Genomic DNA, 23,844 nt, shown 5'->3' with positions numbered 1-23,844 from the left:
ATAAATTAAAAGATCAATTTCCAGTATAAAAAGTTACATCTAAAACCAGTTAGGTACATTGTGGTGGACCAATTTCTTAGGAGATAAGATCTATGTATAAACCAAATAAGAAATGCTACCTAAGTTTGCCTATATGTGTATTCACAAACACAATTCAAAGAAATAACAATTTTTTCAAATTTAATATGTTCATCGCCCACATTAAGGCAAATGCCTACAGTTTACTGCTCTCTAAAACCAAGGTTACAGAAAAAATGGAATTTAAAAAGAAATCTATAGCAAAACACATGTGTAAATATCCTAATGTATTCTACCTTCTGCAAAAGTTTTTTGGTGATTGACCTGAACTTCTCTTTGAAGACAGTTCACTGTATTTTGTAAAGTCATTTAAAATCAGGATATATACATAGTTAAGCTACTATGGTAAGTTTACAGATATCTACAGTCTTGTAAAAATTAATAAATTTAACTTACATTTTTAAAAGTAGGTTTATTTTATTTTATTATTTAGTCAGTCTTTTAAGAGATGAGGTCTTGGTTTACATCTATAAGGTAAAAAATTTATAGCTTTTTTTGCTCAATAAGTTTTTCTGACATGTGAAGTTGCTTCCAATTAAAGAAAAAGAAAATCATCTCATTTTGAGGTGAAGGGGGAAAAACAAACCCAACGAAGTTAGACTTACATTCTCAGGCAAATTTTTGGCAATAGCACTGTGCGGCATGGGTTCAATGCAAAGCAAGTGAATAATTTCCCTCATTGTGACCTCTTCTTTTGTCACATTTCCCACTCCAGGTACATAACGTTCTCCTAATACAAAGAAAAGAAAAAAAGGAAAGAAAGAAAAAGTAGAAAAATTAATTAATTTCTATTTTAATCTCTTCCCATCAGGTGCACTTATACACAGAACATTGCGTTAAATAAAGTCTGTGAGAAGGGGACCAAAAATCATTTTAACATTTCCCCAACTCTGAACAAATGTCTATTTGTTCAACAACAGAGGAAAACTGAGTGACCTGAAGGAGAATCCAGGACTTGTCTCACCTTACTTATAAACACATACATACATACAAACACACATATACATACGTATACATACACATACTCACACATTATAAAACAAGGTCCCTCAATTAAATTAGCATGTGTTTCTAATCCAGAAAACAAGGCAGATGGCATGTGAATGAACAAATGAGCAGTGGCCATCACCGAATAGCTTTTCTTTCAAGATCTTCCTCTACTTCCTCAATTTTGTCTCTACTTGTTATATAAGAAAGAACAAAGTGAAAACTGAAAAACAAAATACTTAAAAATGTCTTTATGGGTTAAATGACAAAACAGTAATATGTATCAGGAATGACTGGTGTTACAAAAATGCCCACATGGTCAGGCTTCTATTTTTCATTGCAATAAACTGCCAAATGGAGAGGAAATAGTTAACTATGGGAACTTCATTGGTGTCAACAATATCCAACTCCTATTGCTTTAAGAGGATTTATAACAACTGGTCTTATTTCATCAGCAATTTTCAACACTACAACATCTGGACAAAGAACTATGATAACAGAGTCACAAAGAAAGAAATTCTTTTGACTAAGAGATTCAGTTAATTTTCTACTGAGATTAATTTAAATTAATTTTCAAACTATATTTTCTATTGAGATCAAAAACTGATCCAGCAACTAGCCCTCTGACAAAAAAAGTAAGGGCTAGAATCCTCTTTAGGAACTATTAAAACAGCATTTGGTGCAACAAATTAAATAATAAAGGTAGAATGAGAAGTCAAGAACAAGATAATGGCAAATGGATGCATCCAGTTGGAAAAATCAATAGACTATGATATAGTGTATATTTTTATTCATTACGTTAGAATATTAATTTCAGTTGAATTATAGAACAAATTTCTGCAGGTTAATGTCATACCTTGATAAATATTTCTGGCAAAGAATATTCTTCTTCCTTTCCCTAAATTATTTTAAGCATACTAAGAATGGCCAAAATTTGCACAAAGCAATTTAACATAACAATTCAATCTTACTTAGAACTATGTTATGTTTGAGTTTCATATATAGATGTAATTTTCAGTACTGAATGAGGTTTTTAAAAATCTACACGACTATCTGGAATACTTATTTCCCAGGCTTTCAAACTCCCAACAATTTTAAATCAGGTATTAAAAAATACAGACGTAAACTGCGTGTGGTGGGTACATGCTTGTAATCCCAGTAAACTGGGAGGCTGAGGCAAAAGGACTGCACATTTGAGTCTAGTCCCTGAAACTTAATAAGACCCTGTTTCAAAATAAAACAAGTTGGGGATATAGCTCAGTGGTACAGTGTCCCTGAGTTCAATCCCCAGTACTCTCCCCAAAATAAAGATGTAAGATCTGTGGCTTTTTGAAAAGTAAGTTCAAAATCTTTCAAACACATTTGCCATATCAATCTCAATTTATATTCTATGAAGTATTTGGAAGAGGAATAAAATGATCAAGTATAGTTCTTATAGATGTTCTCTCCACAGAATAACATGTTCTATTTCTAACATTTTATTTTAATCTTACCCACAATGTAGATGAGGACCTGAAGCATTTCTTCTATTAATGTATTATATTGCTTAATCAAATCCTATAGAATTGAAAAAAAAGAATAGTTAATAATAAGAACCAGAACCCTCCATAAAGCATGTATTTCTGGATCAGACTCATGGTCCATCTAGTCAAGTATTTTCTTTCAGAGCACAACAATAGAAAGTTATGAGGTTAATAACTTCAAATTCAACAAAATTCACAATACTTGGTATATAATAAGTAAGTACTGAATACCAATTATTAAATACTGTCTGTTTTCATTATCATTATCCTTGGATCACTATTTATTCTAACTCAACAAATTAATTCTAACTTTCCAACTACTATTGGCTTCCTTCTTACTGAAAGTTCTTACTGGGTTAGTGAAAAATTGTTTTTAAATAGTTGTGGCAAGATTACCCTTCCCTTAACACATCCCTTCTTTAAGTGCTGCATCAAATCAGGTATTCGTTTTTACTAAGTATAAAACGTGACTACAAATCAGTTTCTGTTTTATATCCTATTCTTTGGTCTTTTGCAAGTGACTTCTAATTTGAAATAACAAAGTGCTGTGATTTCATGATTTCAAAACAGTCAGGGGTTACTTTTTAAGACAATACTGCAAATATTAAAACAATATAAATGTTAGAAAATACCATGAGATGAACTACAAAGTGAAAAAAAAAAGTACAAAGAGCTTTTACAAAAATAAAACAAGGGGGCACTGGGGTTGTGGCTCAGCACAGAGCACTAGCCTAGCACATCCAAGGTGCTGGGTTCGATCCTCAGCATCACATATAAATAAATAAAATAAAATAAAGGTATAAAAAATAAAATAAGACAAGGGTAAAGAATGGGAACTGATAATTCACGGTTCCCACATTCCCCTGAAAGAAGAATGAAAAAAATAGTCAATTCCATTGATAAAGAACTGAGTTAAGCAAGGTATGGTGGTGCATGCCTGTTAATTCCAGCAACTCAGGAGACTGAGGCAGAAGAATCACAAGTTCAAGACCAGTCTCAGTTACTCAGGAAGACACTGTCTCAAAATAAGAAATAAAAAGGCTTGGGGCTGTAGCTCAGTGACTAAGCATCCCTGAAGTCAATCCCAAGTAGCAGGGGAAACAACAACAACAAAAAATCCCAAACCCTGAAAGTTAAAGTATCTTCTTTTACCTCTCAGATCAAGAATTAAAAATACTTCAATTGCCAGTAAATGGACAGAAATGGAAACTATCATTCTGAGTGAAATAAGTCAATCCCAAAAAACCAAAGGCTGAATGTTCTCTCTGATATTTGGATGCTGACTCACTATGGTAGGGGAATGGAGGTGCACTAGATTGGACAGAGGGGAGTGAAGGGAAGGGAGAGGAGGTGGGAATGGGAAAGAAGGTAGAATGAATCAGACATAATTTTTTTATGTTTGTGAATACACATATATGAATACACAACCAGTCTAATTTCATATCGTGTACAACCACAAGAATGGGAGGTTATACTCCATGCATGTATATTATGTCAAAATACATTCTACTGTCATGTATAACTAAATAGAACTAAAAAAAATTCTCTCATTAAAGATGAACATACTTGGAGAACCTAAATAGAAATAATTTTTCTGACTTTGTTGATATGTATTAAGAGCCTTTAGAAAGAGCATGCTGTCTTATCTACCAAATCTACTTCTAAGACTTTATCTTAACAAAAAATTAGAAAAGTATTTAAAACATAGAGGTACTAATGTCCATAAGATCAAAAAACAAGAAAAACATCTTTAGCAAGAGGAAAGTACAATGTATTCACATACTGAAAATTTATAGTCATCAGAAATGATACAAAAAAATGATGATATAGTTGTATATTCATTTAATAAGAAAGAAACTACCACAATATTTCATTTAGCAAAGGCAGAAAATTACAAAACAGCATATACAGAATGATGTATTTTTTTTTTGTTTTTAAAACAAGATTCTCGGGACTTGGGTTATGGCTCAGCTGAAGAGTGCTCACCTTGCGTGTGCAAGGCCCTGGATTTGATCCTCAGCACCACATAAAAATACATAAATAAATGAAATAAAGTTATAATAAAAAAACCCAAGATTCTAACACTTTTGTGTTTCACATGATTTCTCATTGTTAATCTATATATTCTAACGATTCTTGAGTAAAAAAGAGTTTGTGTGTGTAAGCATGTGTGCATGTATGTATGTACAGCATACACATATATAGAAATTTTGGAGAGATCCCTTAGTACAGGGGATGAAGGACTTGGTTCCAGGACACAGGAAACATTCTTCCTAGGATATCAAAATCCAAGGATGCTCAAGTCCCTTATATAAAACAATGTAGTATTTACATAACTTATACACATCATCCATATACTTTAAACCATCTCTGGATTACTAATGCCTAATACAATGTGAATACTATATAAATACTTGTTATACTATATTATTTTGGGAATAATGGGGAAAAGTCTATAATAGGTTAAATCTGTAGACACAGAACCCCAAGATACATAAAGAAATAAACTTTTGGGCTGGGGTTGTGGCTCAAGCGGTAGCGTGCTCGCCCGGCATGCGTGCGACCCGGGGTTCGATCCTCAGCACCACATACCAACAAAGATGTTGTGTCCGTCGAGAACTAAAAAATAAATATTAAAAAAATTCTCTCTCTCTCTCTCTCCTCTCTCACTCTCTCTTTAAAAAAAAAAAAGAAATAAACTTTTAAAATATGAATAAAATAGAAATAATAATACTTACTTCGGAATTAATTCACATGTCAGTTTCTGTTGCTTACCTGGTCTTTTGTGGATATGGTTTTATTAAAAGCATCAGCAAGTTCATATCTCTGAAGTACCAGTAACAAGAACTTGTTTGGATCCATTAAAGATGCACCAATCTGTGAAAGAAATTCAGCATCACAATTCTTGTATGTTAAATAGAGAAACACTGTGTCAGAAAATTAAAGTTTGCAAAAAATAACATAGTAGAGCCCCTTCTATTCCTATAATATCATATTCAGTTTAAAGATGAGAAAAGTTCAAGTAAAATTAAAAATAACTGCATCTTTTCTTTTACCAGGAATGTAAGAGGGAAGGTTAAGTCATAATATGATAAGTAACTTAACAGGTACCTGAAGCATGATGATATCTTTATCATACATTTCTTCTCTGCACTTAACATCTTGGTAATAAAACACCTACAAAATAAAAGAGAGATGCTAGAAAAATTCTTTAAAGCAAAATTCTCAACAATTATTAAAACTTTCTCTCAGATAGAAATTGCTGGAACTCCTTAGTGGCAAAAAATAAGTTGCAAATCTCTGAATCGTTTTAAGTGATTTGTGAGGAAAAAGTGAGGAAATATGACATGAAAATACTTCAGAGTTAAAGATGCTCTACATTGATCATTATTCTCAAAATTTGTAACAAAAAATGAATTTTCCCTGTTTAAAATATTTCAATAAAAAGAAACCCAATTTTACAAGGTGTGGTGGCACACGCCTGTAATCCCAGCTACTCGGGAGGCTGAGGAAGGAGGATTGTGAGGTCAAAATCAGCCTTAGCAGATTGGTGAGGCACGGAGCAATTTGGTGAGACCCTGTCTCTAAATAAAATATAAAAAAAGGGCTGGGGATTTGGCTAAATGGTTAAGCATCCCTGAATTCAATCCCCGGTACAAAAAAAAAAACAAAACAATTTCTACACTTAATCAGTTAATACCACTTTTTTTGAAGTAGTAACTTTACAAGTCCTATTTTGATTAAGACAGTAGGCCAGGTGTAGTGGCACATGTTCTGAATCCTAAACTGGGCAACATAGCAAGCCCCATATCTCAAAAATAAAAAAAATTTAAAAAAGAGTTGGGGATGTAGCTCAGAAGTAGAATACTCCTGGATTCAATCCCTAGTACTACACACACACACACACACACACACACACACACACAGATGATGGGAAGACTACAGGTCTGCAAGTAAGTTATCCTAAGAAAAAAGTTATGTTAACAGTGAAACTTCTGTGCTACTACTGACTTTTACTTAATCTAGCCACTCAAGCACCCTAATGCTTATAATTCAGAAAGATTAAGCAGTAAATAGGATAAGAGAAACATCTATGTTATCCCTAGAATTCTCATTTCTAAGAGATCATATAAGAGAATAAAAGCAAATACTCAGAAAAATATAGGGACATGGGGTAAAACTATGTCAGAGTAATTAGAAAATGAACACATTCATAAATATGAGTAATGAATCTTGCCATACCTGGCTAATGAGAGAGAGACCATTTCTTCGCCACATCTCAGCAACAACTTGGGCAACCAACACCAAACAACGCAAAGGATATTCCACTAGTACCTCCACTTGAAAATCCTCCTGAAACAGAGTAAGCTCAATTTCATTACTTCTCACAGAGCTCAAGACACATCTTAATTATGACACCATATTTCTCAGTTTTCTTATCTGTAAAATGGGAAGGACTTGAACTAGATGACTTTATATATGTGTGACTATATACACACATATATACACAACATATATAGTTGTTAAATTACTAAATGGGAACTACTTAGATGGGTTGTAAAATGTTATTTTCTTTTCCACTCATCAACAGAAAGGTGTTCAGAAATAGGACATAAGCAAATCAATACTTAACAGAGTCACTTACAAAAGGTACAAATTCGTGCAGTCTTGAAATAGCGCCCAGCCTACTTAAACGCACATGAAGACCTAAAATTTTTTAAAAAGTGAAATAAAAGAAATAAGAAAAAGAAAATGCAAAAGTGATTAAACTCAATAAATCTGTTTACTAAACTCATCAAGTTTGGAAACATGGGTGATTTTAATGTATATTTACTAAGGCTAGGGATGTAGCTCAGTAATAAAGTGCTTCCCTAGCATGTGCAAAATCCTCAACCACACACACACACTGTACATTTACTGAGTTTACAAATGACGCTCTAAAATGCAAACTTTTGACTTCTAATTTTGAAAAACAAAATAAGCAAAACATTTAAAAATCTCATATATGCAGGGTGTGTGCATTCATTACATAAAACTAATTTACTGCCTCTCCCAGATATGCTTATTATACACTCTTAAACAAATATCAAAATAATTGAAAACTAAGTGTATACACACACACACACACACACACACACACACACACACACACACTTAAGAATAAAAATGTATCCGAGCTTTATTTTTAACAGCAAATAAAAACCCTTTACTGGGATTATGGTGATTTGACAATATTATTATTAGGCTCAATAAAAGTTTGTGAAATACTCAGAAGATCAAGTTCTATAGCTGCCACTTTCTAAATTTTCTAATTTATCTGACTCTTTAAATGTTATGGGGAAAAAGCCCTTATTCGTTGGAAAACAGTTCCAAAATGAAATTGAATATTCTCTATCCTACTAAAATTTACTGTCAATTGTTTAAAAGGGACCAAGGGACCTTCTGTTTGCTTTTTTTTTTTTTTTTTGGCTATTTCACCTTAATATCATTACCAGAATTCCTGTAATTCCACAATTGATTTTACAAAGTAGAAGAGATTTCAATTAACTCTGCTATTGCTTTAGATGTAAATATAGCTGAAAACCCAAAGCGGATTAGAACTGCTGAAGGATTTCCCTGACATTGTTTTGATAGATACAATGTTCTCTTTATTCTTGATAAGTGTAGACAACATGACTTAAAATTCTTTCTACAGGAACATGTCTCATTTCAGGAGTAACCAATCAAGGAACTGATGAATGGCTAGACAGTCCCTTAAAGTAATATTGTTATGAGTTGCATAATGAAACTTTTCCTTTGTCACTGTTGGTAGATAAATGACTGAAACTGACTTTAATCTTCCATACAAAAATGTGGATGCCCGACATTTTCATAGGTTGCTTGCTAGTAGGGCTTGAGTTGCACATTCTTGACCTTCTATATAACAGCGTTCTAAAGCCACTCCTGGAGAATGCTATAATCCCCAAGGGCTACTTGGTTCATGCTGAGTAAGTGGCTTGACCCTAATTCTCCCTCTTTTGCTGCTCATATTACCCAAAAAACATGTGATGTCTAGTGCAAGTCTAGGAAAGGCCAATCCTAAAATAAAATTCACAAAGCCTTTTCAAATTAAGGGGCAGGGGAGTCTTAAGTACATTTCAATCATCTCAAAATTTCAGTTAAAAACTTATATTTTGCAAGGAACAAGCAACAGCTAATCTTAAAATAAATGGGGAGGTGTGGGGGAAGCCAATGAAAAAAGTGCCATCCCTCCTTCTCCTTGGTTGTTTTATCCGGGGTTTTATGTAAAACCCTAAACCTCTGAGAAAATGAGAAAGGTAAAGACACAGGGAAATTGCTTTAAAGTCAGAATTTTGGGCATGGTAAAGAAAAAGCTATAAATAAATGCGGAGAACTATTTGGTAAAATGAGAACTCTGGACATTTTTTTTTTAAACATGGGAAAGCTCAGAAACTCAGATCTCCTTTCTAGAGTCACCCTGATCTATTAGTTATAGGGCAAAAATCTCAAATGCAATGAGTTAAGTGCCAGGCAGGAAACAAAACAAAACAAAACAAACAACAACAACAAAAAACTACACAAAATACAAACTGACAATCAAAGTAACTATGTTCTTAGGGTAACAGAAGACATATAGGAGAGGAATATTTGCTGAACACCTGAGGTTCTTAAGAAATTTTTACTCAATGGTTCCCTTTCCGTTTACATTAAAAAATCAAACCAAAGATTTGAGAATCTTGGAGTTCTTAAAGGATGAAAAACTAAGTATTGTTAAAATCAAAACAAAATCAATATAAAATCACATGATGTTAATTATTAGTTAACTCAAAATGAATCAAAGACCTAAATATGGGAATGAAAAGTATAAAATATTCAGAAGAAAAATGAAGAGAAATTAGATCTGACAATGATTTTTCTTGAATATAACCTAAAAAAACATAGGTAAAGAAAAAATACATAAATTAGACTACATCAAAAATTCCTATATACCAGAGGACACTATCAATAGAGGAAAAGGATGAGAAAAAATATTTTAAAGTCATGTATTTGACAAGCAGTCAATATCCAGAATATAAAAAGAACTCTTACAAATCAACAGTTAAAACAAAACAAACACACACACACACACACACACACACACACACACACAAAAAAAAAAAAAAACACCAAACAACCCAAATAAAACATGGGCAAAGCACTTTGAAAAGATATCACTCCAAAAAGACATGGGGCTGGGGTTGTGGTTCAGTGATAGAGCGCTTGCCTCACACCTGAAAGGCCCTGGGTTCGATCCTCAGCACCACGTAGAAATAATAAACAAACAATAAAGTTTTTAAAAATGAAAAAAACAAAGACAATAAGCATCTATAAGATGCTCAAATCACTAATCACTAGGGAAATGCTGATGAAAACCATAATGAGCCATTCACGTGGCACATGCCTGTAATCCCAGCAGCTTGGAGGGCTGAGGCAGGAGGATCACAAGTTCAAAGCCAGACTCAGCAATTTAGCAAGACCATGTCTCAAACAACAAAAAAAAGGGGTGGGGGGTGGGGTGCGGATGTAGCTCAGTAGTTAAGGATTCAGGGGTTCAATCCCTGGTACTAAACAAACATAATGAAATACCATTAAATACAAAAGGAAGGCTTTTATTTAAAAAACAAACAAACAAAATCCTCAGAAAAAGCCAGGTACTGGTGACATAGGCCTGTAGTCCCAGTGGCTCAGGAGGCTGAGGCATGAAACTTGAGTTCAAAGCCAGCCTCAGCAAGTTAGAGAGCCTTAAGCAACTTATAAAATATATTTTAAAAAGGGATGGGGATGTTGCTCAGTGGTTAAGCACCCCTGTGCTCAATCCCCAGGGTAAAACAAACAAAAAATCAGAAAATAACAAAGGATGCGAAAAAATTACAAACACTTGTACACTGCTACAGGGAATATAAAATGGTGGAGCCACCATGGCAAACAGTATGATGGTGAAGTCACCATGGCAAACTATGATGGTTCTTCAAAAAAAAAAAAAAAAAAAAAAATCCAGGAGTGGGGTTGTGGCTCAGTGGTAGAGTGTTCGCCTATCACGTGCGAGGCCCTGGGTTTGATCCTCAGCACCACATATAAATAAATAAATAAATAAAATAAAGGTATTGTGTCCAACTACAACTAAAAAATTAATATTAAAAAAAATCTTGGGTGTGGTGATACACACCTGTAATCCCAGTGGCTTAGGAGGCTGAAGCAAGAGAATCACAAGTTCAAAGCCAGCCTCAACAATGGTGAGTTGGTAAACAACTCAGTGAGACCCTGTCTCTAATAAAATACAAAATAGGACTGGGGATGTGGCTCAGTGGTCGAATGCTGTTGAATTCAATACCCGATTACACCCTTCCCCGCAAAAATGACCTGAACAGAGATTCCATACAGTTTTATTCACAACAGTCCAAAGATTAAAAAAAAAAAGTAACCCAAATGTTAAATGGATGGATGAATAGTTGGAAAAAAGTACATACATGCAATAGAGTATTATTCAGCATATTATGCTAAGTGAAAGACCATCCACAAAAGGACAAATATTACATGATTCCATTTATCATAGGTAACTAGAGCACTCAAATTGAGACAGAAAGTACAATTGCCAAGGGATATGGGGAAGAGGTAACAGAGTTATTTAATAATTATAGCATTATATTTCAGTTTTGGAAGTTTATTTTAGGAAGATGAAAGGTAATGGTTGTACAACAATGTGAAGGTGCTTAATGCCGTTGTACACTTAAAAATGATTAAGATGGTAAACTTTATGTAATGTATATTTTACCACAATTAAAAATATAAAAATATACACTTCAATAAAGTTTTTTTTAAAAAAAGTTCTGACAAAGGGCCAATTTACATGAAAATTCATGTGACTAAAAAAAGTCTATGATTTCTTTCTTTGGTGATGAAGAAACATTGACAAAGACAATACTGTGGTGAAAATGAGCAAAGAAAAGGGTTAAAACCAGCAACAAGATTTAATTATATTCAAGTTTGGGTGGGGGAGGGCAAGATGACAGAATAAAGGCACCCAGGACTAGTATGCTCCTCCACTGGATAGAACCAAAGCAATTAAGTATGTTACTGTGAGTGGAGGTGACTGGTCATGGGTGAGCACCAGAAAACAAAACCTGGTAAACTCCAGAAACCAGGGAGAATAATGCAAGAGAAGCAGAATACTACAGCATTTGGCACCAGGGATGCGGGAAGGGAGTAAAGATGAAAAAGAGAGACTCAAAGTGTGGTGTAGAAGGCTGTACCCTCAATAATGATGAGTTGCTAAACAAATCAGTGAGACCCTATCTCTAAATAAAACATAAAATAATTGACCTGGAGTCTGAACAACAAGCTAGCTTTAGAGAAGTTCACTGCATCTTGAAGCAAACTCTCAGAGTGCTATGCCCAGGAGATATCTAGAAAGGGGTCTTATTGTCTGGAACTAGTACTATTCTAGGGGTCAGCGGCCCTGGCATAATCACATCTTAGGGTCCCTATAGGCATACAGCTGCATTGACTGGGCAACACCAATTCCTAGCCAACTGACTTTAAAAAAAAATTTTTTTTTAGATATATATAAATGACAGTAGAGTATATTTTGACATATCATACATACATGGAGTATAACTTCAATTCTTGTGGTTGTACATGATGTGGAGTTACACTGGTCATGTATTCATATATGAACATAGGAAAGTTATGCCCAATTCATTCCACTGTCTTTCCTATTCCCATTCCCAATCCCTTCCCTTAATTCCCCTTTATCTAATCCACAGAAGTTCTATTCTTCCTTCTCCTACTTATTGTGTTAGCATCCCCATATCAGAGAGAACATTTGTAGCTAAACTGACTTTTGACAAAAGTGCCAAAAACATATATTGGAGAAAGGACAGCCTCCTCCACAAATGGTACTAGAAAGACTGGGTATTCACATGTAGAAGGTTGAAACTAGACTCCTATCTCCTAACCTGTACAAAAATCAACTCAAAATGGATCAAAGACCTTGATGTAAGACCCAAAACTTTGACACCACTAAAGAAAACGTAGGGGAAACAGTTTGAAATAGTGACAAAGGCAATGATTTCCTGAATAGGACTCTTAATATCTAGGAAACAAAACTGAGAATTGACAAATGGTATAACATAAAATTAAAAGTTTCTGCACAGCTGGGAGTGGTAGCATAAAGCTTGTAATCACAGAAGCTTGGGAGGCTAAGGCAGGAGGATTGTGAGTTCAAAGCCAGCCTCAGCAACACAGCGATGCTCTAAGAAACTCAGCAAGACCCTGTCTCTAAATAAAATATGAAAAAGGGGTGAGGATGTAGCTCACTGGTTTAGTGCCCCTGACTTCAATTCCTGGTGCCATTAAAAAAAAAAAAGAAAGAAAGAAACTGCTTCAGGTAAGAAAGCAGTCAACAGAATGAAAACACAACCTATACAATGGGAGAAAATCTTTGTCAGTTATTCATCTGTCAGATTAAATATCCAGAATACAGAAATACTTCTATAAACATAACAAAAAATGTAAACCAATTAATAGGTGGGTAAATCATCTACCTTCTTCTCCAAAGAAGTATGAATGGTCAATAAATGAAAAAATGTTCAGTATCTTTAGTCAACAAGGAAATGAAAATCAAAACTATACTGAGGGCTGGGGTTAAATCTCAGTGGTATAGTCCTTGCTTAGCATGCATGAGGCTCTGGGTTTTTGATCCCCAGAACAAAAACCATCAAACAACTATATGGAAATATCATCTCACCCCAGTTTAAAAAAATATGTATGTGTATATAAATACTGATGAGATTGTGAAGAAATGGGAAACTTTATATACCGTTGGTGAGAATATAGATTAGTACATTCACTATAAAAAACAAAGGAAGGTTCCTCAAAAAATAATAAAAATATAACTATCATATGACTCAGCTGCACCACTTTTAGGTATATATCTGAAGGAAAAGAAGTCAGTATACCAAAGAGATTCCTGCATACCCATATTTACTGTGGTACTATTCACAGGAGTCAAGATATGGAATTAGCCTAGGTGTTCAGCAACAAAAGAACAGATGAAGAAAAATGCTATACACAATAGAATATTATTAAGTCATAAAGAAGAATGAAATCCTGTCATTTGCAGGAAGATGGATGGAACTCAAAGATATTATATTAAGCCAGACAAACAGAGACACATATTACGTTTTTTCTCACATGTTGAAACTAAGGGGGAAAAAGGGATTATTAGGAGCTGGGAAGAAGGGATGTTAGTGAGAGAGAGTAGAAGAGAAGAGGGTAGACATGATCAAAGCATGACATGTTCTTGTACAGAAATCCTACAGTGAGATCCATTAATTTGTACAATTAATATGAAAAGATAATATTTGTAATTAAGTATGCTGGAAACGAACTTTTTATTGCAAAGTCTAAAATGTAAAGATGCCTTTTTAGGGAGAATTGAATATATACCTTTAAATTTGAAAAAATTCCACCTTGTATGACAGTGTATCTAGGATATTCATTCAAAGCATATTGGTAAAAGTAAAGCTGATTAATTAGGTTAGTACATTTCCAAGTATTCAGTCATATTAACTACTTAAAAGTTAGGAGCATATGCCATAATGTTAGCTTAAGAATTCCTCAATAAGACTCCTAAAATGCAAGAAGTAAAACCAAGAACCAATAAATAGGATGAATTCAAACTAAAAAGCTTCTTCACAGCAAAGGAAACAATCAAGAACATGAAGAGAGTCTACAGATTGGGAGAAAATCTTTGCTACCTACACCTCACATAGAGCATTAATCTCCAGGATATATAAAGAACTAAAAAAACTTTACACCAAAAAAACAAATAACCCAATCAATAAATGGGCTAAGGAACTGAACAGACACTTCAAAGAAGAAGAAATATCAATGGTCAACAAATATATGAAAAAATGTTCGACATCTCTAGCAATTAGAGAAATACAAAGTAAAAGTACACTAAGAGGGCCTGGGATTGTGGCTCGGGATCGAGCGCTTGCATAGCATGTGCGAGGGAACTTAACAAAAAAGTAAACCAATTAATAGGTGGGTATACTTCATATATGTATATGGGTTCGATCCTCAGCACCACATAAAAATAAAAATAAAAATATTGTGTCCAACTATGACTAAAAAATAAATATTAAAAAAAAATTTTAAAAAGTACACCAAGATTTCATCTCATTCCAATCAGAATGGCAATTATCAAGAATACAAGCAACAATAAATGTTGGTGAAGATAAGGGGGGAAAAGGTACACTCATACATTGCTGGTGGGACTGCAAATTGGTGCAACCACTAAGGAAAGCGGTTTGGAGATTTCTCAGAAAACTTGGAATGGAATTTAGCCCAGCTCTCCCACTCCTCAGCATATACCCAAAGGACTTAAAATCAGCATCCTATAGTGATACCGCCAAATCAATATTTATAGCAGCTGGGGTTGTGGCTCAGTGGTAGAATGCTTGCCTAGCATGCTTGAGGCACTGAGTTCAATCCTCAGCAGAACATAAATATAAAATAAAGATACTGTGTCCACTTAAAACTAAAAAATAAAATATTTAAAAAAATATTTATAGCAGCTCAAATCATAATAGCAAAGCTATGGAACCAACCGAGGTGCCCTTCGATTGATAAATGGATAAAGAAAATGTTGTGCTTATATACAATAGAATATTATTTAGTCATAAAGAAGAATGAAATTATGGCATTTGCCAATAAATGGATGGAATTGGAAATCATCATGCTACGTGAAATAAGCCAACTCCCCAAAACCAAAGGCAGAATGTTCTCTCTGATATGCAAATGCTGACTCACAATAGGTGAGTGTGTGTGTGTGGGTTCACTAGGTTAGACAGCAGGGAATGGGGAGAATGGAAGGAAGGGTATGGGGATGGGAATGGGAAAGAAAGTAGAATGAATCAGACATAATCTTCCTATGTTCATATATGAATACATGACCAATGTAACTCTGCATCATGTACAACCACAAGAATGGGAAATTATACTTCCCATTCTTGTGGTTGTACATGATATGTCAAAATATATGTATGATATATATTTTGTATATATATTTATGATATGTCAAAATATATTCTACTGTTATGTATAACTAAAAAGAACGTCAACAACAAAAAAATGAATACATAAGCTAGAAAAAAATTGTTAGGAGCATGTGTCAGAAACTTTACACAGATTCAGTACTTCATATTATTCAACTTATGTTTGAAAAATAAATAAATAAATGGGTGGAATATGAGCTACCCAGTTAGTCTTCAAGATTCATTAACTAACCTAGATAAAAAGTAGTCTAGGTAAATAAGCATCCTTTGAAAAATACTGTGGTAATAGTTCCTTGAAGGACAGTGACAATGAAAGCTCTTAACTGCATTATCTGGTCTAAATACATTTGTATATACTAAACACAGGGAAAAAGATATATCAAAACAATACTCACCAGCAAGAGTCCTAGAGAGTGGCAGATGTATGCTTACAAGATCCTCAGATACTCTATAGGACTTAGTTTCCAAAATATGACCACATAATTGTACTATTGTCTTGCTACTAGATATAAAACTTGTACTGCACCTCATCACAGCTTTGTGACATTCTTTATAAGCTACTAGTAAGAGTTCTTCCTAAAGAGAAAATAAAAATGCAAATATGTTCACAAGTTAGCTACTTTATCACTCATCACTCAATAATTATTTGTTATATATGATTATAAAATTATTCTATTTATTACTAGGACCCCTTACAAAGATCTGCAAATCAGTAGGAAATACAACATAAACACACCTATAATCAAAGTAAAATACAGTATAAATTAACTGCCCTAAAACAGCTTTTATAAGACAACAAACAATTGGGAAGATATACCTATTAAAGCAGCCTTTTTTCCCCACATTTTTTATAGATACATTATAGTTGTACATAATGGTGGGATTTGTTATTACATACTTATACATGCACACACTATAAATTAAAGCAGCTTTTGAATGGGAACTGAAACATATGCATAATTTAGGGTTGGGGATATAACAAGGTGGTAGAACATATGCTTAGCACACTCAAGGCTCTAAGTTCTATTCCTAACATCCTTATCACCAACAAACACTACAACAGAATATGCAGGATTTAAGTATGGGGAAAGATGAGGGGAAAGGAGCATTCTATGAAGAGATGTAAAAATAAAACAATTCATTGGTGGTATAAGACCAGTAACAGTGAACACATTGTTGCAAAAAGAATTAAGGAGTGTGTTGAAGGTAACAAAGTGGAGAGGGTAAAGTTAGGAGATAAGGAAACTAACAGGAAAAATACTATAGCATTTAGGTATTAAGGACCTGGACTAGGATAGGATGGGGCAGTGAAGAAGAAACAGAATGAACTCACATAAAATGAGAAATTTTTAAAATAAATTTGGGATAAGGAAGAACCAACTCTAGATAATTGTGGTAGGAAAAGAGAAAAGTCAAAGGTCACTCAGGTCACATTCTCTCTCTCCTTTACCACTGCGGATTGAACCCAGGTGAGCTTTACCTCTGAGATATACCCCTAGTTCTTTTTTTCATTTTGAGATAGGATCTCACTAAGTTGTTGAGGCTGGCCTCAAACTTGTGATTTTCCTGCTTCAGCCTCCTGAGTTGCTGGGATTTCACATGTGCACCACTGCATCCTACTCAAAATTTTTATTTATTTATTTTTGTGACTGGTGATTGAGCCCAGGGACCATCTTCCACTGAGCCATGCCTAGCCCTTTTGTATTTTATTTTGAGACAGGTTCTTGCTAAATTGCCCAGTTGGTCTTGGATTGCAATCTTCCAGCCTCAGTCTCCCTAGTAGCTGGAATTACATTCGTGGGCCACCATGCCTGTCTCACTGATCTGTATTTCTATCTTTATACCATACTGTCCTGACTAATGTCACTTTGTAGTAACTTGCTGAGAGTGACCTCAAACTTGTGATCATCTTGTCATAGCCTTCCAAGTCATCAGGTCTCTTTCTTAACACAGTGTTTCTCCTGTTGATTTTACCTTGAGAAAGGAACTCCATGTCCATATGAATTTGAGAAACAGACATTAGCACAGTGTTCAATTCTATTTGAGAAGTTTAAAGTAACTTTAAAAGATTCTCTCATTCTGTTCAACTCCAAATTCCCCAATCTTGCATGAACCCAGAACATTTTTCTTGTCAAAACATCTGATAACGTCAAACACACAGAATACAATGACTCTGAAATTTCCTGTATGGATGATGACTGTATTAATAGTAATATCATTAATAAAATAAGGAAAGTCAAAAAGAGAAAATGCAAACTGAAAGTGGAAGAAAATGATGACAAATCAGTTTAAGATAAAATTCTGAATTTGATCAGAAGGTCAAGGGTCGTATGTTTTCTTTCATATGTGGAAGCTAGAGAGGAAAAAGAAAGTGGGGGGCAGGAGGGTGTCAGAGATCTCATGAAAATAAAAGGGAGTCTAGCAGAGGAAATGGACCAGGAGGTAGGAGGTGGGGATTGGGCAGGGGGAGTGCTGGGGAGTGATAGTGGACAAATTATATTGTTATACTGTGTGCATGTATGAATATTTAACAAACCCCATCATTATGTACAACTATAATGCATTAATAAAAATGTGAAAAAAAGATATTCAGAGTTTAAAATATAAGTAATACAAATGTACGATCTAAGGAATATATGGCAAATAAAAGTGATACTATAGTTTGGGAAAAATCATTCCTATAAGAATTTAAATAAAGATCTATAAGAGAATACTGGGGGATGCCTCAGTATTCTTAGCAGGCAGAAGGAACTGGAGAAAAGCAGTTATTGACTAAAATTGGTAAATGATAATAAAATATTAGGACAGTACAGTCTTGTGAAAATCAGAAAGAAAGAAAAATTTAAAAAGACTAAGGTACTTAACTGAATACAATGATACAGATAATTCAAGGAAGATGGGACCAAGAAAAAAAAATCTCTAAATTGGATTACTAAATGGATCTTTCAGGAGTTTTTTCTAAACACAATTGTAAGGCCTGAATCAGATGGATACTAGGATATAATGAGTGAAGAATGGTAAATTAGATAACTTCAGAAGGTTTGAGATATATCAATATGAACAACACACACCTTGACCCCATTTCCCAATAATTGTGCAACTATCTCATAATGGTGAGAGAATAAAAATATATGCGTTATAGTTGCTAGACAATAAGCAGAAGGAAAATACAAGTGGAGACAAATGAGGAGGCAAACTCCAAAAAAAGTAATATAAACTAGAACCAAGAGCCTAGGTAGATGCATTGGTTTTACAAATGAGAGAAAAAAAGACTCAGAGACCAATAGTAAAGACACAGATAAATTTAGTCAACAAATAGATGATGATGACAATACAGAGAAAATGGAAGAGACAATGGAATTTTACTGAAATAATGTTAATTTTCTCAGAAAAGAAAAAAATGAGTCATCTTCCCCAAAGGGAATCTGAAGTAGTATTGTGTGTTTAAAGAGTTATGGGGGTGGGGATGTAGATCAGTGAGATAGTGCTTGCCTAGTTATGTGTGAGGCCCTGTCAATCCCTAGTATTGCAAAAAATCAATCAATCAATCAATAAAGGTTATGCCCTAAAATTATTGCTTAAGAAACTACATTAATATATTTTGAAATTAATTTTTTAAAAAACATTTTTAGTTGTAGATGGACACAATATCTTTATTTTATTCATTCATTTTTATGTGGTGCTGAGGATCGAACCCAGTGCCTCATGTGTGCAAGGCAAGAGCTCTACCACTGAGCCACAACCCCAGCCCTTGAAATTAATTTTATGAATGGTTTAACACATGTAACAAAGCTCTTAATTGAATAAAATATTCACCTCTCTCCATTGTTGAAATATTTAAAAGTCTATATGGGGGCTGGGGATGTGGCTCAAGCGGTAGCGCGCTCGCCTGGCGTGTGTGTGGCCCGGGTTCAATCCTCAGCACCACATACAAACAAAGATGCTGTGTCCGCCGAAAACTAAAAAATAAATATTAAAAAATTCTCTCTCTCTCTTTCAAAAAAAAAAATTTAAAAAAAAGTCTATGTGGTCCTAATTATCATTATCACTAATAATAAATAAATAAATAAATAAATACATAAATATGTGTGAAATAAAGATATACATTATTAAACCCTGCAATTCTCCAAAATAAGCAAAACCACCTAGGATACATTTTCTAATCAAGTGTAAAAAACTGAATTTTCCTCCCAAATTTAATAAGACAAATTTAAATATCTAAGAGATTTATTATTTATTAAATAACAAAAATTTACATCAAGGAAGCTACAACATAAATCTATACTATTAAGAACTACTAGAATATTATGCTAAGTGAAGTAAGCTAATCCCAAAAAACCAAAGGCCAAATGTTTTCTCTGATATGTGGAGGCTGGTTCATAATGGGGGTGCACGGGAGGAATGTAGAAACTTTAGATAGGGCAAAGCAGAGGGAGGGGAAGGGAGAGGCATAGGGTAGGAAAGATAGTATTATGAGATGATCATCATTACCCTAAGTACATGTACGAAGACAGAAATGGTGAGACTCTACTGTGTGTACAGCCAGAGACACGAAAAACTGTGCTCTGTATGTATACTATGAATTGACATGCATTCTGCTGTCATGTATAAGAAATAGAATAAATAAATAATTTTTTTTAAAAAAAGAATTATTAGAGTACTTAAAAGACACCAATCTTACTAACAAATCTTACTTACATCACAAGCACACCACTCTTGGAACATGAGTAAAATATTCTTCAATTGCATCTGTATAGCAATGGCAGCCTCCCAATCAGGATCTACTTCAATATGCTGCCCAACCTGTCTTCTGATTTCTTCCATTCCCTGTAAGAAGGTTAGTCAACATATAACCCTTTTTCTTTGCTCTTCTACTGGCAAAATATAAAATTGTTGGGATTCATGTACATATATGCTGAAGTATTTTCACATGGTTGTTATACTAGGTCAGAATACATCAAATCAAATCCCAGCTCTCACAGGTGCAGCTCAGAAGTATAACATTTGAGTGCAAATACCAGCTCTGTCTGGGATTTATTTTTGGGAATCCTAAGCAAATTATTATTAACCCCTTAATTCCTTATATACAAATTGAGAATAATAATAGCAACTACTTCATAAGATTGCTATAAGGCTCAAAAGAGATAATGCATGTAAAGTGATTATATATTTATCATATGGTAAACAATAAACATTAATAATAGTAACAGTAGTAAACAAAACTTATTATTAAGGTGTATAATAACTAAGTTACTAAGATATATAGAAAGATCTGTTAAAGTGAATCAGTGTTTAAATTTTATACTAGTTTGCTATAAAATTTTTCTCTCATATAAAAAGACAACAGTTTACTAAAGGAGAAGGAGAAGATGAAAAAGAAGACAATTGAGATTATATTTTTTAAAATAAATTTCTCTAATGGTGTACAGAAGAATTATCATACCTGCATACAGGTAAGAATTTTCAAAAAAGATCGAAAACCTTCAAGGAACTGCATTCTTAATCTTTCCGTCCATATCGTAGGCTTGCTGATCAGGATATATCTATATCATTTCAAAAGAGAAAGAAATATTTCACTTCTCTATTTTGAAGTAATTTTAAGGTTTTCAGGATTACAGATAATGTTGACTTCTCAAAATTATGCATTCTAGGGCTGGGATTGTGGCTCAGTGGTAGAGCGCTGGGCGGGACCCGAGTTCAATCCACAGCACCACATAAAAATAAAGGCATTGTGTTGTGTCCATCTACACCTAAAAAATGAATATAAAAAATTATGCATTCTAATTTCTTACAATAATTAGAAGCTCTAAGCAGAGATAGAATAATCTGTTTATTTTATATATAGTCAGTGAAATGTGGGAATGCCCTACAAGAGGCAGATATTAAAGCTAGGCCTGACTTCTCCATACATCATGCCCTCCGAGGTTAGCCTGATTAAGTGGGCCTCAGACCAACCTAGCTTACCACAGCCAACTCTGGACAAATGACAAACAGTATAGATTTCCTAGGATTCTTCATACCCATCATCCAAAGGGCCAGTAAAAAAAAACTTTTAAGCTTAGAAAATTTGGAAAAGATTTCCTACCTACAGGTTTTGAGAACTCAGAACCAGGAAGAAGGATCTAAGCACCTATGCCATCATGGTTTGCACATCAGAATCTACTAGTTTCAAAAAATAAACAGCAGGGCATGTTGAGTAATAATAATATAAAAAACAAAATATAATCCCAGCGGATAAGGCAGCTGAGGCAGGAGGACTGCAAATTCAAGGTCAGCCTCAGCAAATAAGTGAGGCCCTAAGCAACTTAGCGAGACCCTGTCTCAAAATTAAAAAACAAAAAATGGGCTGGGGATGTGGCTCAGTGGTTTATCACCCCTGGGTTCAATGCCCAGTACCAAAAAATAAATGAATAAATAGACATATTTTAGCCTACAGATTACAAGATCACTATTTCTTTTGGTTAAAATTGGTTTCATATCAAATAAGAATGATGTTTATCACCAAATGACTTCTCAGGAAGCAATCATTAACAATTATTAAAAATTATTTTGTACTCAATCAAAATACATTTTTGTTATATATACCAAGTACTGTAAATATAAACATGAGCAAGACACATCCTGCCCTCAAAGTTCAAAGTAGTGAGGAAAACACATATAGTGGACACTGTAATCTAAACATAAATGCTAAAAAAAAAGGTACAAAGGAAGTAATATAGGAACATAAAACACAAGACAATAGATGTAGAAACTATAAAACCAGGATTGTGGTTTAATTTTTCCCATTCTTTGGATATTCATTAATATGATGACTATGCATTAAAAATAATCATCAGGACCTTATCAAAGAAATAACTGAAATTTGCTAATTACCATCTAAATCTTTCTTTTAAAATAAAGGTAAAAAGGACTAAAGCTTAAAATCTGTCACAACAAACAAATGTCATCAAGGTCTTGTTGTTTTTTATATTATTGTAACTCAATATGTAGTCCATAAAACAGCAGCAATCATTACCGGGGTACTTTTTAGAAATGCAAGCTCTTGTGCTCTAATCAGACCTACTAAATAAAGGATCTGCATTTTAACAAGGTCCTTAAGATAATCAGTACTCATTAAAATTCAAGAAGCACTGATCTAGAGTAGAGGAAAATTTACATTTTTAGTTTCTCACATAATTCATACCTGACCTCTGTAGTTTACCTACCAAGTAAAGATGCCAAAGGCAGGAAGAAGGGGAAGGGGAAGGGGAAGGGGAAGGGGAAGGGGAAGGGGAAGGGGAAGAGGAAGAGGAAGGGGAAGAAAAGCCAAGCCAAGCCAAGCCAGTATATAAAAATACAAGGTGGCAAAAGCAATGGGAAAGAGGGTAAAAGATTGGGAGAATAATGGAATGATCTGGTTTGAGAGCTTGTTACACTTTTGAGAAATGGAACAAAGGAATAGATTACAGTAATAAAAGTGTAAAGATTCCCTAGTACAACCAAGGTTCAATGACTTTTCTAAGTTTCGTTTCCATAGTGCATTAGCAACTGAGAAACCAAATAACCCATTAGATACTGTCCATAAAGTGACTAAATTAACAGAGGCATATTAACTAAAATGAGAGTAGTAGTAATCCCTCCCTTTTATGCTTTTCTAGACAGACCTCAGTTGGAGTACTATGTTCCTTTTTTTTGGGCATATAAATGGTATATATTCAACTGGAACAGGTTAGAAGAGATGGACAAACAATTTAGAAGAAAATCTAAATACCATGAAATAGGAACAATTAAAAAAACATTTACAACTTAACCTAGAAAAAATTTGGCAGACATGAGTGCTGTCTTTAAATATTTAAGTTAAACAAGAGCTGATTTTGTTCTAAGTGGAAAAAGGATCAAAGTATGCTATATGTGTGTGTGAATATGTGACAAAGAAATCCATCATTTTGTATAATTAATATGTACATTGTAATAAAAGAAGAAATTCTGGAAAAACAAATAAATGGACTAAGGGAAAACTAGAACCAGACAATGAAAGCTACAAAAAGACAGAATTCAATGTACAATAAGCTGTCTAAAAGGTGAAAGGTGCTATCCAAAATTGGAATGCACTATTTTGAGAGAATGAAAATTTCCTGAGGCAGAATAAACAGAATATCTATTAGTACCAACAAATG

The 23,844-nt window shown here is 34.0% G+C and overlaps 1 protein-coding gene across 3 annotated transcripts in view; it reads right to left on the bottom strand.

Moving 5' to 3' along the window:
- Positions 1-23,844, bottom strand: part of UBR1 (ubiquitin protein ligase E3 component n-recognin 1) — a 147,484-nt gene that overhangs the window by 61,224 nt on the left and 62,416 nt on the right. For all 3 annotated transcript variants that reach the window (XM_081291719.1, XM_081291718.1, XM_081291717.1), the window contains exons 13-21: positions 21,132-21,231; positions 20,387-20,515; positions 16,084-16,264; positions 7,234-7,295; positions 6,831-6,941; positions 5,700-5,765; positions 5,364-5,465; positions 2,559-2,622; positions 684-808 (exon numbers count right to left, since the gene is read on the bottom strand). In XM_081291719.1, coding sequence (XP_081147845.1) covers positions 684-808; positions 2,559-2,622; positions 5,364-5,465; positions 5,700-5,765; positions 6,831-6,941; positions 7,234-7,295; positions 16,084-16,264; positions 20,387-20,515; positions 21,132-21,231 — 940 coding nt within the window. The remainder of the gene's footprint in view (positions 1-683; positions 809-2,558; positions 2,623-5,363; positions 5,466-5,699; positions 5,766-6,830; positions 6,942-7,233; positions 7,296-16,083; positions 16,265-20,386; positions 20,516-21,131; positions 21,232-23,844) is intronic.

This window comes from Spermophilus citellus (genome assembly GCF_964194105.1).
Source record: "Spermophilus citellus genome assembly, chromosome: 4".
In the NCBI taxonomy this organism is placed as follows: domain Eukaryota; kingdom Metazoa; phylum Chordata; class Mammalia; order Rodentia; family Sciuridae; genus Spermophilus; species Spermophilus citellus.
The sequence above is the reverse complement of the archived record's forward strand: the minus strand, read 5'-3'. Positions and strand labels throughout refer to the sequence as shown.